Genomic DNA, 15,646 nt, shown 5'->3' with positions numbered 1-15,646 from the left:
GCTGTGCTTTGTGAGAGCTGCTGCAACCTTTAAAACCTGTGTAATATGTTCATTTACTTCAGCTTTAAAACATGTAGAATGTTATCTATATCTATATAAGATATAACATATTAAATAATGAGTTTTAAGTTGGTAGGTGGATTGTGTTACGTTTGGACGAAGCCTAGCTGCTTCCCAAGGATCCCAACTGATTTAAGCTAATATAGCCGTGTGCTAGTTTAAGATTATACTTGGCACAAGGACATGGCAGTGTTGCCAATATTTTTGTTTAACTCTGACCCGAAAGATATGATGATACAAGTGGTTAAATTGTGAGCTTTAAACGTAAAGGTAGATTTTGTTACATTTGGCTTCAGCTAGGCTAGCCTTTTCACAAAGCTCCAAGACTGAGCTAAGTTAGCTGACTTTTAGCTTTAGATTCTTACTTGGCAAATTTTCCAAAGTTATTGTTGTTTTCACACTTTGGTTTTTATGCAGATTAAATAAATAAGTAACTACATGTTAAATGGTAAGTTTTAAAGGGGCTGTTAGGTGGATTTTGTCAGCTTTAGAGCAAGGCTAGCTTTTCCCAGAGCTCATCTTCTTATGTCAAGGTCAGTTAGCCAGCTGCTAGCTCTGGCTTCTCACTTTGATTCAAAGACAAGGTAGTTGTGTCAATGTCGTTGTTTTTTTGGCTTTTGCATTTTCTGCTCGAGTGGGATATGCACCAATTGATCACAGAACGGGAGTCAGTGTGTTGAGGACTGTAGTCTCTGTACATGGGGTGCCTGCTCTGCCAGTTGAGCTAAACCAGCGCCCCGTCTCTGAAAGAGATTAAATATCAACATATGAAACAAGATAAAGGCACTTGGAGGTAGATTTTTTTTTACTTTGGACCGAACCAGGCTAGCTGTTTCCCTCTGCTGCTAGGGGGCTGCTAGCTTTAGCTTATTATTTGGCAACACAGACATGGAAGGTGTCGAAATTTTCTGGAATAACTCAAACTTTTCTTTTAAAGGTTCTCTGTGGAGTATTCTTGTGTTTCCAATCACTGTTTTAAAACACAAGGCATTGTGGGAATTCTTAAATGGGGGGTATAATGCTAATTTCAAGCTTCATGTCGCTGTGATATCTGTGGAGTAGCTTAGCATAATTCACAGTTAAAAGAACTCATCATTTTTCTCACACTGGTGCTCTGTGCAGGCCCTCATACAGCCTCTGCCTGAAACGACTCAGTCAGCTCCGTCCCTTTAAGAAACCCCGCCCTTACAAGCCCACTTCTGATTGGCCTGCCATCCAAAGCCTGCTGAGGCATGTAGAAAAAACCATCTGAAACCTGGCGTTCACAGCAGCATGCAGCCACCAACTGTTAGTTGAATCGCCTAACACTCTTAACAATAAAGAGACCCACTTGCGCAAACATTGCTCGATGGTGCCACTCATGGACAAAACTTGTAATGCAATAAAATGTCTGCATAGGTAAGGAACTGCAGTAGTGTGGAGAATTACTGTCCATATATCTAGCTGCATAAAAACATGCAAACACTCACATCCACACTCTCCCAGAAGCGCAGTTGGACTCCAGTTTAGTGTAAGGTATCTTGTTTCATCCTGCCTCTGCGCTGGGACCGTTTGAAGCAAAGGAAGCTCATGTGTTTGATGGAGACTTACCTTCTTCCTCATCTCCCCTCAGCCTCCACACAAACTTCTCCTCTTTGATGTGTCTTCCTCCTCCACTTTCTGCCTCCTGTCATCCATCTTTCCTTTATTTTTTTTTTCCCTCCTCTCCTCTACCTTCGTTCCCTCTCCCTCGCGAAGAAAGTATTCTGTCCAGATGGAGGTGGTGGAAATGAATAAGAATGTCCCTGTATAGCCTGCAGGGCGAAGAAGAGAGACTAAATGCATAGTTTAACAGTGGCAACACCTTCCTCTTTAAATAGCAGGGTGCTTTATGGAGGCTACTATATCCTTATGTATAAGGGGAAAAGATGGAAATGCATTATTTAATTAAATCACCAATTCATATTCAAATTGATTTTTGTATGGACGGACTTAATGTATAGAATATATGTGAACATTTCAGCTATTTAATTTCTGTGCATTGTACAAGTGCCATCAACAACCTTTCAGGAAAATGTAAAACAGCCCTCTTTAACCGTGTCGTTAAATAGCATTAAATGTTTTTTCCTTCTACGTCCAGGAGCCGCTCCAGCTATTGATTTTATTTCAAACTTGGCAGCGCCACTGTTTGTCTGCCAGCAATAAAGTTTTATCAAACTAAGTTCAAGAATTGACAAAGCTGTCAGACCGAATGTTTGTAAAATGCAACATTAATTATCGATCTACATAACAATTTGTAAACGGCTTCGTCACCTGAGTTGATTGTCTGTGAAGCAGCCGTGCCCCCCCCCAATGGCTGCCTCCCGTCTCTCCGTCCGTCTTCTCTTAACTCACACTCGTTATTTAAAGCAGCCATTCTGCTTTTTACTCATTTGAAACCTTATTTTCTGCTCCCGAAGGAATTCACTGATACTTACTGTACCCAGCAGCAGATTGCAGATTTGTTTCATTGATTGTCATGAACACACATTCTTTGCTTAAGTCGAAGAAGAGATACCTGTGTAAAAAAGAAGGTCATATATAAAGGTTATATTTAGGGGACTATTATACATGAATAATTCTAACCTCTGAAAACAAAAGACAGATACTGATTAACTTATTTGCTACCCTGAATGTTGCTTCACTTCCTTGTCGATCATGGACATCAAATTGAAATGGTAAATAAACTCAAAGTGGTTTTACACTTCATGTCACATTCACTCATTCATGCACTGATGGCAGAGGCTGCCACGTAAAGTGCCCAGCTGTCATCAGGGCCCTTTTACACTGCCAGTTAAAGGCGGGTTGTTACGCCTCTGTTACGGTTCGTCTTCTATGTATAAAAAGGCGGAATGGTGGAGTGAAGTCGGAGGTAGTAACACAGGTGTGTATAGGTGAAGCACGCGCTGTTTGTTTTCACCTCGCGCTTCTTCAAATTCAAATTCAAAACAACTTTATTAATCCCTCGATGGGCAATTGTTTGACTTGTTTTGCTGCCACAACACCGGAACGCAAACAGACACTTAGGCGTCTTTATGGCGGTGTTGCTAAATCCAGTAGGGACTTTAAGCAGCGACGGCTACAGAGCCCGTGGAACATTCCAAGGGGTTGCCGTAGCGATAAAAATCTAATGTCGCTAAGCAACGATTTGTATCTTTGTAACTCTTACAACGGATGACACGTCTATAACAAACAGGAGAAGCGAGCTAATTAGCGAGTTTGACTACGGCAAACTAGTCTTTCTCCCGAAGTAGACACCTGGGCTACAACAACAGGAAGTACGCAAAGTGGTCGCTACTTACAGTCTCTCATGTGAAATGGCAGAGGTGGCATGACGGCAGAGCATTGTTACGCTGCTGTGGCGGAACCACAATGTATATAGGTCAGTGTCTTGCCTAAGGACACTTAGACTGAGGGAGCTGGTGATCGAACCACCAACCTTCCAACTCTACCACTGAGCCACACATTTCCTAGAAGCCTCTTATTCCTCTCTCATTTCTTTTCAGGTTGTTACATCTGTCATATATGATATGCACTTTTTTTTATTGCCTCATCCATTTAGGATTGAAAGTTACGCTTGAAAGGCAATGGTGCAACTTTAAAAACAATCCCCTCAAAAGCATTCAAACTAAAGTAACACATGTAAGGAGTAGAAAGTAAACATTTTTGTAAAGATGTAGGCGGCAAAAGTGAAAAGAGTGTCAGAAAAACAATAATTAAAGGAAGGTATAGAAACCAGAGAACACTTCTTAAGTACAGCGCCTTGTAGGTCATTCCCACCTCTGCTTAAATGTAATTCATTTCTTACAGGTTCATTCAACAGAAGTGTTTTCTAAGGCTCATGAAGAAGATTTTATATCATTAAAAGAATATCCATCATCCAATAAGAATGAGATAAGTGCTGCACCTTTAATGGCGTAACATGTGATGCAAACAGGTCACAAAATAGGACATCATGAGAATCTACCAGCAGCAGTGCTCGTGTTTAGTCAAGTTTGACCTTTGACCGGCTTTAGAGGAGAAAAAAAAGGATAATTGCTCTATGGGGACCATTATAGTGTTGTATCATCTCTCTGTGGAAAGTCTTGATGTAACCTGGGAAAATTCCGTGATTGGTCACTTTTCCCTCAAGACCACAGCAATTTTCTTCCACCCAGAACAAACAAGTTTTTTTCCCCCTCCCAAACTCCTCCTCTCCGGTCCACTCTTGACATGCCGGGGGTCATTTTAATCCTGACCGGATTGACATGAAGTGTTTCGCGCAATATTCGACTTGCACACCTTAGCATCTGTATTACAAGGGCCATAAAAAGCGATGGCGGGGTAGATGGATTAGATTAGATGATTGACGATCCCTGTGGGGAAATTAGATTGCTGCAGCAGCAACAGTAAGAGGATTCGACAGGGGAGGAGGACAAACAGAATATAAGTACACGGGTAGAATTGAAAACAAGCGACGAGAGCCATAATTTTTTGATTATAGTACAGTTTGATAAAGAAATATATAAATGGCATTCCACTGAGGCGTTTTATAGCGCTTTTCCAGTTCTGTGGGTGATGGTGTGTGTTACATTTCTGTGGGTGAGTCCCAGGATAACCGCAGTCTCGACCAGATGACTAAGATTACAGTTCTGCTCGAGCAACATCAAATTTCCCATGTTACCCGCTGCTAATGTTGTCCAGAGAGAATTTATCTTCTTGCACCTACTCCCCCGTGCTCTACATGTGAAGAGATCTCTTCATGGAGCTCTCTGGTTATATAACAGCCGCGTTTATCCCATTTTCGCAGGTACCTCAGTAAAGACGAGGTGGCCCAGGCCTCCCTGAGCAAAGCCCAGCAGGAGGGGGGAAGCGTCAGATTGGTCACCAAGGAGAACTTCTTCACGAAAAGGAGGTCTGCTGCTTCTCTAGCACCAGCTGCTTCAGAGAGGTAGGTTACAGGGACAGACACGTGGGTGGATGTTCGGGGCAGGCGAGGTCAAGCTGCCCTCAGGTCTTAGAAAAGCTGATATAATACCTGCAAGGCTTAAAGATTTACACAAATAATATGTATACACTCTCACATTTCTATACCAGCTCTAGATGTAGCTATATTAATAACAGTGCAAAATCATCACCAACATATAGGTGCGACTGGTAGTTTAAGGATTATGTCCAGACATGTTTGTGGCTTCTGAAGTCGGTGTTTCATGGTCTGTACATGAAGATAATTCGTGTCATCACGCGGCTCCCTCTTTGGGATTCGGTGTATTTTCATTCCTCATCCCTTAGCTGTCTCCATGGAGATCTGTATTTGCCTTGTGGGAGAGGCACAAAGGCCCGCTGAGTGTGTTAGTACAGTAAATATAGACCATAATACAATCTACTGGGTGAGATGCAACGGCCAGCTCACCCCAGGAGGGAATATCACTATGGAAACCTGCGGCAAGCACACACTCTTTTTCACTCTTTTTTTTTTTACACAGCAACTGGTGTTACAAAATGCCTGTGGTAGTCGATATAGTGTCTTGAAGGTGCCAACCAGGATTTGTGCTTTCGTATGCCAAACAGCTTTTTATATCCTGGGGAATTACCAAAATATCTCTGAGAGTTTAACATAGAATTATTTAGCAAATGCTCACATTGCTCTCTTGCTGACACTAACTGCATGGTAAACAGCTTGAGAAAGTAACAGGCTAAAGTTTTGTTTAACAGGTAGCTTGTAGTTTAGCAAAGGGCTATAGCTAACATAAAGCTAACATGCTCACTTGCAAACATGCTTGCTACATGAAAAACAGCTTGATAAAGTAACAAGCTAAATTCTTTAAAAAAAAGGTAGCTTGTAGTTTAGCCAAGGACTAGCCTATAGCTACTATAAAGCTAACATGCTCTCTTGCTAACATACGAGCGACATGAAATGCAGCTTGATAAAGTAACAAGCTAAAGTATTTTTAAAAAAAAGCTAGCTTGTGGTTTAGCCAAGGACTATAGCTGATATAAAGCTAGCATGCTCTCTTGCTAACATACTAGCTACATTAAATGCAGCTTGATAATGTAACAAGCTTAAGTGGGTTTTTTTTTAAAGCTAGCTTGTAGTTTAGCAAAGGAATATAGCTAACATACAGCTGACATTGTTTTCTTGCTTACATACTAACTGCATGAAAAACAGCATAATGTAACAGGATTTTTTAAAAAGCTAGCTTGTTGTTTAGCAAAAGACTATAGCTAAAATGACCTAACATGCTCTCTTGCTAACATGCTAGATACATGAAAAATAGCTTAATAATGTAACAAAATAGTCTTTTTTATAAAGCTAGCTTGTAATTTAGCAAATACTATAGCTAACCTAAAGCTAACATTGGTCTCTTGCTAACATACCAACTACATGAAAACAGCTTGATAAAGAAACAAGCGAAAGGCTTTTTTTTTAAAAATAGGTAGCTTTTAGTTAGCCAAGGACTGTAGCTAACATAAAGCTAAGTTTGCTTTCTTGCTAACATACTAACTACATGAAAAACTGCTTGATAATGTAGCAGGATGAATTATTTTAAAAAAGCTTGCTTGTAGTTTAGCAAAGGAATATAGCTAACATAAAACCAACATTGCTTTAGCTGACGTGCTAACAGTAAGCAATTTACAACATAAAACAAATCATGTAGCAAGGTGATCATTTTCGGTTCATCATTGAAAAGCAGCATTTTTACTTCAGAAACTATTGTCCAGTTTTGAAGTGTTAATTTCCTTGCTGTGTTTAAGTTTTGCAGTCCATTGTACATCAGGTTTTTTTTTTTTTTTGTCAAATAATAACTCTGATCAGCTAACAACACAAATACAAGCTCATACTGTGGAAAATTCTGTCATTAACTAGCTTATTCGCCACCTAATTAACTGGCCTTGTTGATAGACTGTATAACTTTGAAAGCTCAGCAATACCAACCTCTTGACCCTCCCTCACTCCATCCTCTCTTCTAACTCTCATAGCACATACATAGCTTTATATATACAGTCTATGGTCCAAAGTTTTCCAAAATAAATGTGTGTAAGTCTGCAAGAAATTGTGATCAAAATGAGTAAATTGATACAAAGTGCTACAGACACTTAAATTGGTAAAGTGTTGAGGAATTTGAGCTCCTGAGTGAGGCAAACAGCAATGCTGCTATGTGGCATAAATCATGTTTGATTCAATATTATTAATGTAGAATCCGGGACTCGCTCGATTTCCCCTATTCTTCCAATAAAATTGTCAGGTTTTTGGTTGCCTCACTTTCCATATAAAGCCACTGCGTAAAACCGAATCATCTTCCTGATTAACAGTGAACAACCGCTCCACGGACTGACAGCTGGACCCAGCAGCGTCAGATCTCTCTCCTGTCTTGTGCCTTTGGTTTCCTTTGGTATAAAGCAGCAGAGATCAGCTCGGCGGTAAACACTAGCAGGCTGTGTGCCGTTTGCTGAAGACATGTTGTGCGATTTCTGGGGTTTGAAGTATGACTTTTTGGAGACTTCCCTCATGCTGGGATGTTTAGCTGCCAACATGCTGATTTGCTTTATGCATATATCAAATTAATTGACTTCTAGGCTAAATATAAAGTATAATCATGCTATAAAAGATACATTGTTTAATAAGTTAATACCAGATTTCTTGTTAGCATCTCTTGCTAAAGCACTCAACATTCAGAGTTCCTAGAAAACATGTATTTCTAGGTTACATTTTTTCCAAAAGTACCGTGTTTTCACCGCATTCAGTTTGGGCACACGTCTAAAAAGTCTATTTCTGTGTCTCTTTCATCCACTAGATGTTGCTGGCACAGCATTTGTCCCTTGGTACTTCCAATTTTTGGTATCTTCTCAACTTTGAAGCAGCAAGGTTCCTTTTTTTAGAGTTTTTTTTTTCTCTTCTCCATTTCAATGATTAAATCTTTCTCTGTAGTGTTCTATCTCTTTGGCTCTTTGTTCCTCTCTCTGTCTCTCTGAATTGTAAACCATGGGGAAAGAAAATTTAGTCCATCTGTCCCCTCCATCGTGGCTCTAGCACCCTGCTGGGACGACATGGCAACAGACCAAAACTGACAGTCCTCTGCCAAAACGACAGGCTTGCACGTACACATACTTGAAATGATCTGTAGATACATCACAGTCATGTATACACATAGTATGTACACATTTCACACACACACCAGCCATATGTCCATCCACTCTACATCTGCAGCACACAAAGCAAGCAGATATATTTTCATTGAGTGAATGTACTCTGAATTATGTTGTGCTCCTCTGCTGATGCTAAAAGAACTGATTCCTACGCTGAATGTGGCTGTTGGCTTACAGACGGGTGTCACACTGGTCAAGGTAACTTCTCTTTGAAGTTTAGTGCACAAAGGGCGGAAAATCTGCCGCCGCCGAGCTGCCTGAATCAAAAGAGAATTAAAGACTAACAGATTTAATACATTTATTTACAGCTTTTGCAGCATTTTGTGCCTCATCGTCTGACATAGAAAATGTTCTGAATGCTGCATTCATCATCATTTTGTGGCTTTACATTAAAGTTCATACAGAGACCAACCTTAGATCTGCTTCACATTTCATCATATTTACATATCATAAGGCACTTTGGCTATCTGTGCATTGCGATATACTTAATGGTAAAATATGAGCATGCACACTGGATTTTGCTACCACAAATTTAGAACAAGAAACAGGCTTTTATTTTGAAATGTCCCAGGTTCATAAGTTTATTTTAAAGGAGAAGTTTGGTATATTTAAACCTGCTGAATCTCTCTTCAATTTCCATGAGCTCTTCGTCCGTATACTCTGGCTCAAATAAATAGGGACGGCCATTGAATTCAATGCCTCATCTTCATCGTCGAAATCAGGTAAATATTCAGCCACGGCTTTTGAAAGATATTCTTGCAGGCAGTCCTCTACGTAAAGAAATTCTCTCCGCGGGATTTCAGAACGAGACTTCTCCTTGAGCGAGACTTCTGTTTCTGTTACGCACGCATTTCTCGATAACAGACCGTTGCTATGAAGAACAGACCGTTGCTAGGGATTCGGCTCTAATTACACAATCTGAAGGACTAAGTGTAATGATATCAATCCGCCGAAAGAAGTCAGAGGGAAAAAAAGAAAAGAGACAAAACAGCAGACAGCTAGCTAAGCTAATTTCAAGAATGCTACAGAGCTAACCGTTGCTATGGACGCAGCTCTCACTGTGACTGTAACTAGACTATTTTTAAATGGAAATATAATCATTTTCAATAAAATAATTTCCAAATAATAAATATTTTTCCATATTGTTCCATTCCACAATAACAACCTGCTCACTGTACATTATCCCTTACTTATTTTATATATTATGAGTCAAGCTTCAAAAACATCATACCCTACATTTCCCATAATGCAACCCAATGACATCTTTCACAAGACTTCTCCTGCTTTTTAAATTCCCTCATCTTTCGAGCTCCGTTCCTCTGGTATATAACAGTTCTTTTGTCAAATGTTGGAGGTAAAAAAAACTCTCCTCATGATGACATCATCAGGGTTATTCTCTCAGATTTTAAATGTTCTCTCCGAGCCACAGAACACATTATATAACTGTTCACATAAGCTCTGTAGCACTCCTTGTAAAATGTAAAGTGCCCCTTTAAACATATTCTATCATTTTATATAATTGTATGTAATTCAATGGACCCTTCACACACTTTAAGTGCTTCAACTTCAGCTGACACTTAGACTGCTTGTAGTGCTTCAACTTAAACTGTATCTCCACCGTACCACCTCACACGCAAACACATCTTTTACTTTAAGAATATCTGTCAATAGTATTAAGGTTCTGAATGCAAACAATGATATACTGTTGTTCTTTAACAATGCCGTCTTTTTGCTCTGAAATACCATCTGAAAATATGTGTAACAAAAAGAGACAATAGCCAATTTAATTGATTTCTTTCTCCGTCTGTGCCTCCGCAGGCAGGACAAGGATTCAGGAAAGCCAGCGGAGGAGCCCGGCTTCCTGCAGGCAGTGGACAGCGAGGGCGTCCCTCTGTGTCTGTCCTGCCAGCAGGCCTGCTCTACCACCGGTGGAGCCTGGGACACTCGGTTCTGCAGCCACAGGTATATAATGACACTTAAAACATGCAATTAAGAAGCTACATGCATATAGTTTAGGGCTAGCATTTGGGACATTTAACTCTATTTCCCTCTAACAAAACAAAACCCCCTTCTACTTTTATCACTCTTGGTTCAGTGACTCTGGCACCCGTATGAAAAAGTAGAAAGAGTGGGGAGCGACATGCTTGGTGACAATAACTTTTAAGCTCACCGTATCCTACTTCCTGTTGGCACACACATCCCCACACCGTAGCTGTGTCCCAATCCAGGGGCTGCAGCCTTCCAAGGCCGTATTTGAAGGCAGATTGGGTCACAGCCGTCGTGTCGAAGGCTCTCCTAATTCGAAGGTTCCTTCAGATGCGGCCGACAAATGCGTCCTCCTTTTCCCGGGCCATCGTGCGCATCCTTCGCACCCCAACGTATCCCGAGATTCATTGTGCGCCAATTTAAACGAGATGGCGGCCGAAGAATGAAGTTTTAAATGTAAAAGTTTTCGGTTTCAGCTCAATCGAAAAGTTAGCATTACATTTGTTTAAAAAACAAAAGGGCCCTTGAAACAAATTATCTTTAAAATAATAGGTTAAGTTACGTGATTATGCTAGCTGGTTAGCCCGCTAGCTACCTGTTGCTGGGCGACTGGAGCGGCGTTTGGTGACGCAAGGGTAAGGGCGGGAACAGCTGGTGATGCAAACAGGAAGTCATCCGTAGACCAGGCCGTCTCATTTCAGTTCGGCTTGTAGGCTATGAATGGCGCATCCTCCGTAGACCGCCTCCTTCAAAGGCTGCAGCCCCTGGATTGAGACACAGCTCGAGTATGCGCTGCTGACGTAGCTGCTTAAAGTAAACACTCAGCTCTGTTACCAGCCCTTATATATATCCACAGCATTAACCAGCTAGGGACAAGGTGCCGCTGATAATGAGGGAATACACACACTGAAAAGCCGCCATGCATAACTAAAAGCCTGTCTCGATCATCCCGCTAACATGATCTGTGACAGCAGCAGCATCACATGCATGTTTACATGTTTACATGTTTGCAGACAGGTGACACACACAGTCTGGGCTGTGGCAGAATTATCTTAGTCAGGTTTCAAGGTCATAAACATTTAAACAAAACTGAATTGTGGAGCAGACTGTCAAATCGCACATGCATGTAAGATGCATGTAAATCTTGTTCCCTGCTCAGAGCACCAGACGGGTGGACTTTATTGCAAATGGACAACCCAGACAGCCTTTGATAAGATGACAATCAAAGAAAAGCATATTCAAATAACTTTCAAATAGTTTGTCTGCTGCGATTGCTTAAACTTTCCAGTCCTGATTGTGTTCTGTGCCAAAGCCCTCCCATCTGGCACCCCAAAAACTGCAATAATACTCAGAGCTTTAAGAGTTTTAGTGCAAAACAAACTGAAAAACGAGACAGTATGATGTTGACTTCACCTTGTTGCGAGCAAAATGTGTTACTGCTCCCAAAAAGATTTCAACTCTCTCGAATAATGGCTCTTCTCCTCATCGTTTCCCGACATATTTTTCAAGATCGATTCATAGTTACTGCAGTTTAACACCAATGTGAATTATATGTCGACAGAAAGAGGAAAAATGCTGCTGATTCAGTCCCTGAGAAAGATTCTGCACCCTTTTCTTCTCACCCACATGGTCACTCTGAATAAGACCATCAATTAATTCTTTTAACTGGAAAAAAATGTGTCATATCTGTGCATTCCTTTGCTATTTCCGCCCACTTGAAGCAGAAATTCATTTCCCTCAAGTGGTTTTCAAGTGCCAAATTCAGGTCACTCAGTCAAGGTGAGGTACTTCTCCTCTGCGCCTGGATGTTACCAAAATGTAACACAATAAAAGCTCCCGCAAATTATGTCTGAGCTTCATTCAGCAGAATCATAACTACACAGAAAAGAAGACGACTTTCTGCTGGTTATGAAAATAGTAAATGTAAATGACTTACATAGGTTTCCCCACCCATAGGTGTCAAGAGGAGTTCCAGTTGCGATCCAGCCAGACCTACATGCGTTCGCGGGTGCTCGAGGTGGAGAAGGGCACCTGTCAGCACTGCGGCCTCCTCGCCCACGACCTGTTCCTGAAGGTCCGTGACGCCCAGCCTTCCCAGCGCAAGGAGATGCTGGAGAGCACTTGGCTGGCCCAGCTGTCCATCAAGCAGGTTAGCAGAAGAGGGCCACTGTTTTGGATTAAACAGATGGTTTAATAAAAGTCTGATGGAGATAAACAAATAAAAAAATAAACAAATATATCGATAAATAAACAATAAGACTTAATTCAACAAGTCAGGTCAACAGGCTAATTGTACTCACAGTGGTGCTTCAAGCTAACTGCTACCGCTAGTATGCTAACATGGTCACAGTGACAATACTAGCATGCTGATATTTAGCAGAAGTAATGTTTTGAGTGTTAGCATGCTAACATTTCCTGTTTTGCACTTCAAACAAATACAGATGAGATGAATGGGAATGTTTTCGGGGAATGTGGCCAGCATTTGACAAACTGAAATGTTTACCGGCGATATATTGGTGTATTTGAATAATTAATTTTTCTTCAGCAGTAACCAGCGAAGTCACGATAATCTGTTAGGGCCATCTTAAAGAAAAAAAAAATCTGACATTATCAGAAGAAAGTCCCAGTATTAAGAGAATAAAGTTGTAATATTACGACTATCATCACAAGAAAGTCGTAATATTACTATAATAAAGTTGTACAAGAATAACGGAATTTTACAATAACGTAATATTATCGTAAAATTACAACTGTATTCTCATTATATTAAAATGTTATTGTCGTAATATTACGACTTTATTATTTAAAATTACAACTTTATTTCTTGTAATATTATGACTTTATTATTGTAAAATTACAACTTTATTCTTGTAATATTATTACTTTTTTATTCTAATATTGCAACTTTATTATTGCAAAATTACGTTATTCTTGTAATATTTCAACTTTATCCTAATATTACAACTTTATTCTAGTAAAATCGCGACTTTATTCTTGTAATATTACAATTTTATTATCGTAAAATTACAACTTTATTCTCGTAATATTATTACTTTATTATCGTAATATTACAACTTTATTCTCGTAAAATCGCGACTTTATTCTTGTAATATTACAATTTTATTCTCGTAAAATTACAATTTTATTCTCGTAATATTATTACTTTATTATCGTAATATTACAACTTTATTCTTGTAAAATCACAACTTTATTCTTGTAATATATCAATTTCATTATCGTAAAATTACAACTTTATTCTCATAATTCTTGTAATATTACAATTTTATTATCACAAAATGACAACTTCATGCCCGTAATATTACAATTTTATTATCACAAAATGACAACTTCATGCCCGTAATATTACGATTTTATTATCATAATATTACAACTTTATCATAAAATTACAACTTTATTATCGTAAAAATTGAATACTCCGTTGTACTAAGTCAACTGCTATTTTGATTTAAATAACACAGGGCATGCTAACATGTTCAAAAAAATGTACATACCAATTTTTCTTGATTTATTAATTACCATGTTCACAATATTGGTTTAGCATGATAGCATGCTAACATTTATAAATAGCACTGAACAAAGTATCCCACTGCTGAGGCTGATGGAACTTGATGCTTTGAGGGCCAGGTAATTAAGCTGCTGGCAACTTAAGTAGGTTAGCGACTTAAATAGACCTACAGTATTGAAAAAACAACAATACAAACATCATCATAACATCAGTCTCCTGAAGTGAGCTAAATAACTGACAGGGAAAGCGTTTTTTGTCTGTGTGTTTGTGTAAGTGCAAATATAAAGGCCCCCTGTACGCTCCTTCCCACCCGCCTACACACACACACACACACACACACACAGGTTGATCTGCACTCCAGGGGGCCAGCTCCCAGTAAATGGATTGCTGGGCCCATTGATTTTTTTTCCCAGTGCCAGGCCTCGACCAGTAAGCCTGTTTGATTTGGTTGGCTGTTATCCTGCAAAGCCAGCCCCTCCTTACACACACACATACACACACACACACACATCACCCCCCCCTTACCAGCGCCGCCGGCAGCAGCATCAGCGCCGATCGATGCACCGAGCTTTAGAGGAAACAAACTCAGCCACATGATAAGACGCCGCAGCAGTGGAGGAGCCTCGAGATTATAGGCTCATTCTTTGGTTCATACTGGGGGTTCTGGTATGTGTGTGTGTGTGTGTGTGTGTGTTTCCTGGTGTGTGTACCTTGGGGTCTTTTGGTGTGCTAGCATGTGTAGAACAGAATTTTGGCATGTGTGTTTTGGTATTTTGGTGTGAGTGGGGATGTTTCTGTGCCTGTGAGCAGAATTTTGCAGTGCGTCAGTGTGTAGCGGTGTGGGTCCGGTGTAGCTAGGTGCATGGTTTTGGCACAAAAGCGGGTTAAATTGACTGGAGAGTGCGAGTGTGTGTGTATGAGTGTGTGTGTGTGTGTGAGAGACGTGAACTCTGGCCCTGTGAGAAGGCCTGTTCTTTAAATCTGTTGGGATCAATTCCAGCTCGCTCGCCTTAATGTCGACAGAGGAGCTCTCAAAGCAGCAAAATGGATTTTCAGCCCTGAACTCTTCCCATCAGGCTTTTCTTTCTCTCTAATTCATTCAATCATCTTTCGCTGTTCATATGCTTGCTCTCTTTTTGTCTGTATTCCTTTCTTTTTCTATTTTTGTCTTTCCCTTTTTTTTCCCTTTTCAGAATAAACTAAAACATTTTGTCTGAAGCACACCAGCAAACCGCATACTGTATAAGTTTCCAGGTCATTTCAGTCCCGGTGTTTCCTCTCTGCTTCACCAGAGAGAGTCTTGTTTAGGCTAATTCCAGTGCCTAGAAAGGTCCAATTAGTAGCTCATTAGCTCTATTTGAAATACCAGACGTGTTAGACATGTGTCAGGCGCATCTCAAAGCTTCAGAATCCAACTCATCTCCTTCTGTTTTATCCACATTTTCGCCTGTGTGACTCGTTTGGAGTGACTTAATGAACTAGAAATGGTAGCTGTAGATTTCTTTACATCCTCAGTATTTAGGACCACATGACCACATTAGTGCTGAAACAGTTAGCTCATTTATGAGTCAGTGTCAGAAAAGTATATCAACCACTATTTTTGTCCTTTATCAAGCCAACCTGCAAAAAAAATTTTTTTGTCTCCTTTTTTAAAAAATATTGTTCATTTATTACCTTCATTTTTTTTAACTACTTGTTATTAAGAGTGGGAATCGCAGGGTAACTCAAGATATGATATGTTATGCGATACGATATGCGATACATTATGCGATACATTATGCGATACGATATGCAATACGATATGCGATACGATATGCGATACACTTTGAGATACATTATGCGATACATTATGCGATACGTTATGCGATACGATATGCAATACGATATGCGATACGATATGCGATACACTTTGCGATACATTATGCGATA

The 15,646-nt window shown here is 40.0% G+C and overlaps 1 protein-coding gene across 1 annotated transcript in view; it reads left to right on the top strand.

Moving 5' to 3' along the window:
- The window catches only part of zranb3 (zinc finger, RAN-binding domain containing 3), a 110,866-nt gene that overhangs the window by 91,151 nt on the left and 4,069 nt on the right, over positions 1-15,646 (top strand). Inside the window, exons 18-20 of the mRNA XM_069675317.1 lie at positions 4,868-5,008; positions 10,024-10,167; positions 12,148-12,340. Of these exons, the coding sequence (XP_069531418.1) occupies positions 4,868-5,008; positions 10,024-10,167; positions 12,148-12,340 (478 nt within the window). The remainder of the gene's footprint in view (positions 1-4,867; positions 5,009-10,023; positions 10,168-12,147; positions 12,341-15,646) is intronic.

This window comes from Semicossyphus pulcher, unplaced genomic scaffold, assembly GCF_022749685.1.
Source record: "Semicossyphus pulcher isolate SPU_LCO1_2020_fin unplaced genomic scaffold, fSemPul1.0.p SCAF_24, whole genome shotgun sequence".
Lineage (NCBI taxonomy): Eukaryota > Metazoa > Chordata > Actinopteri > Labriformes > Labridae > Semicossyphus > Semicossyphus pulcher.
This window is presented reverse-complemented; position numbering and strand designations above follow the sequence as displayed.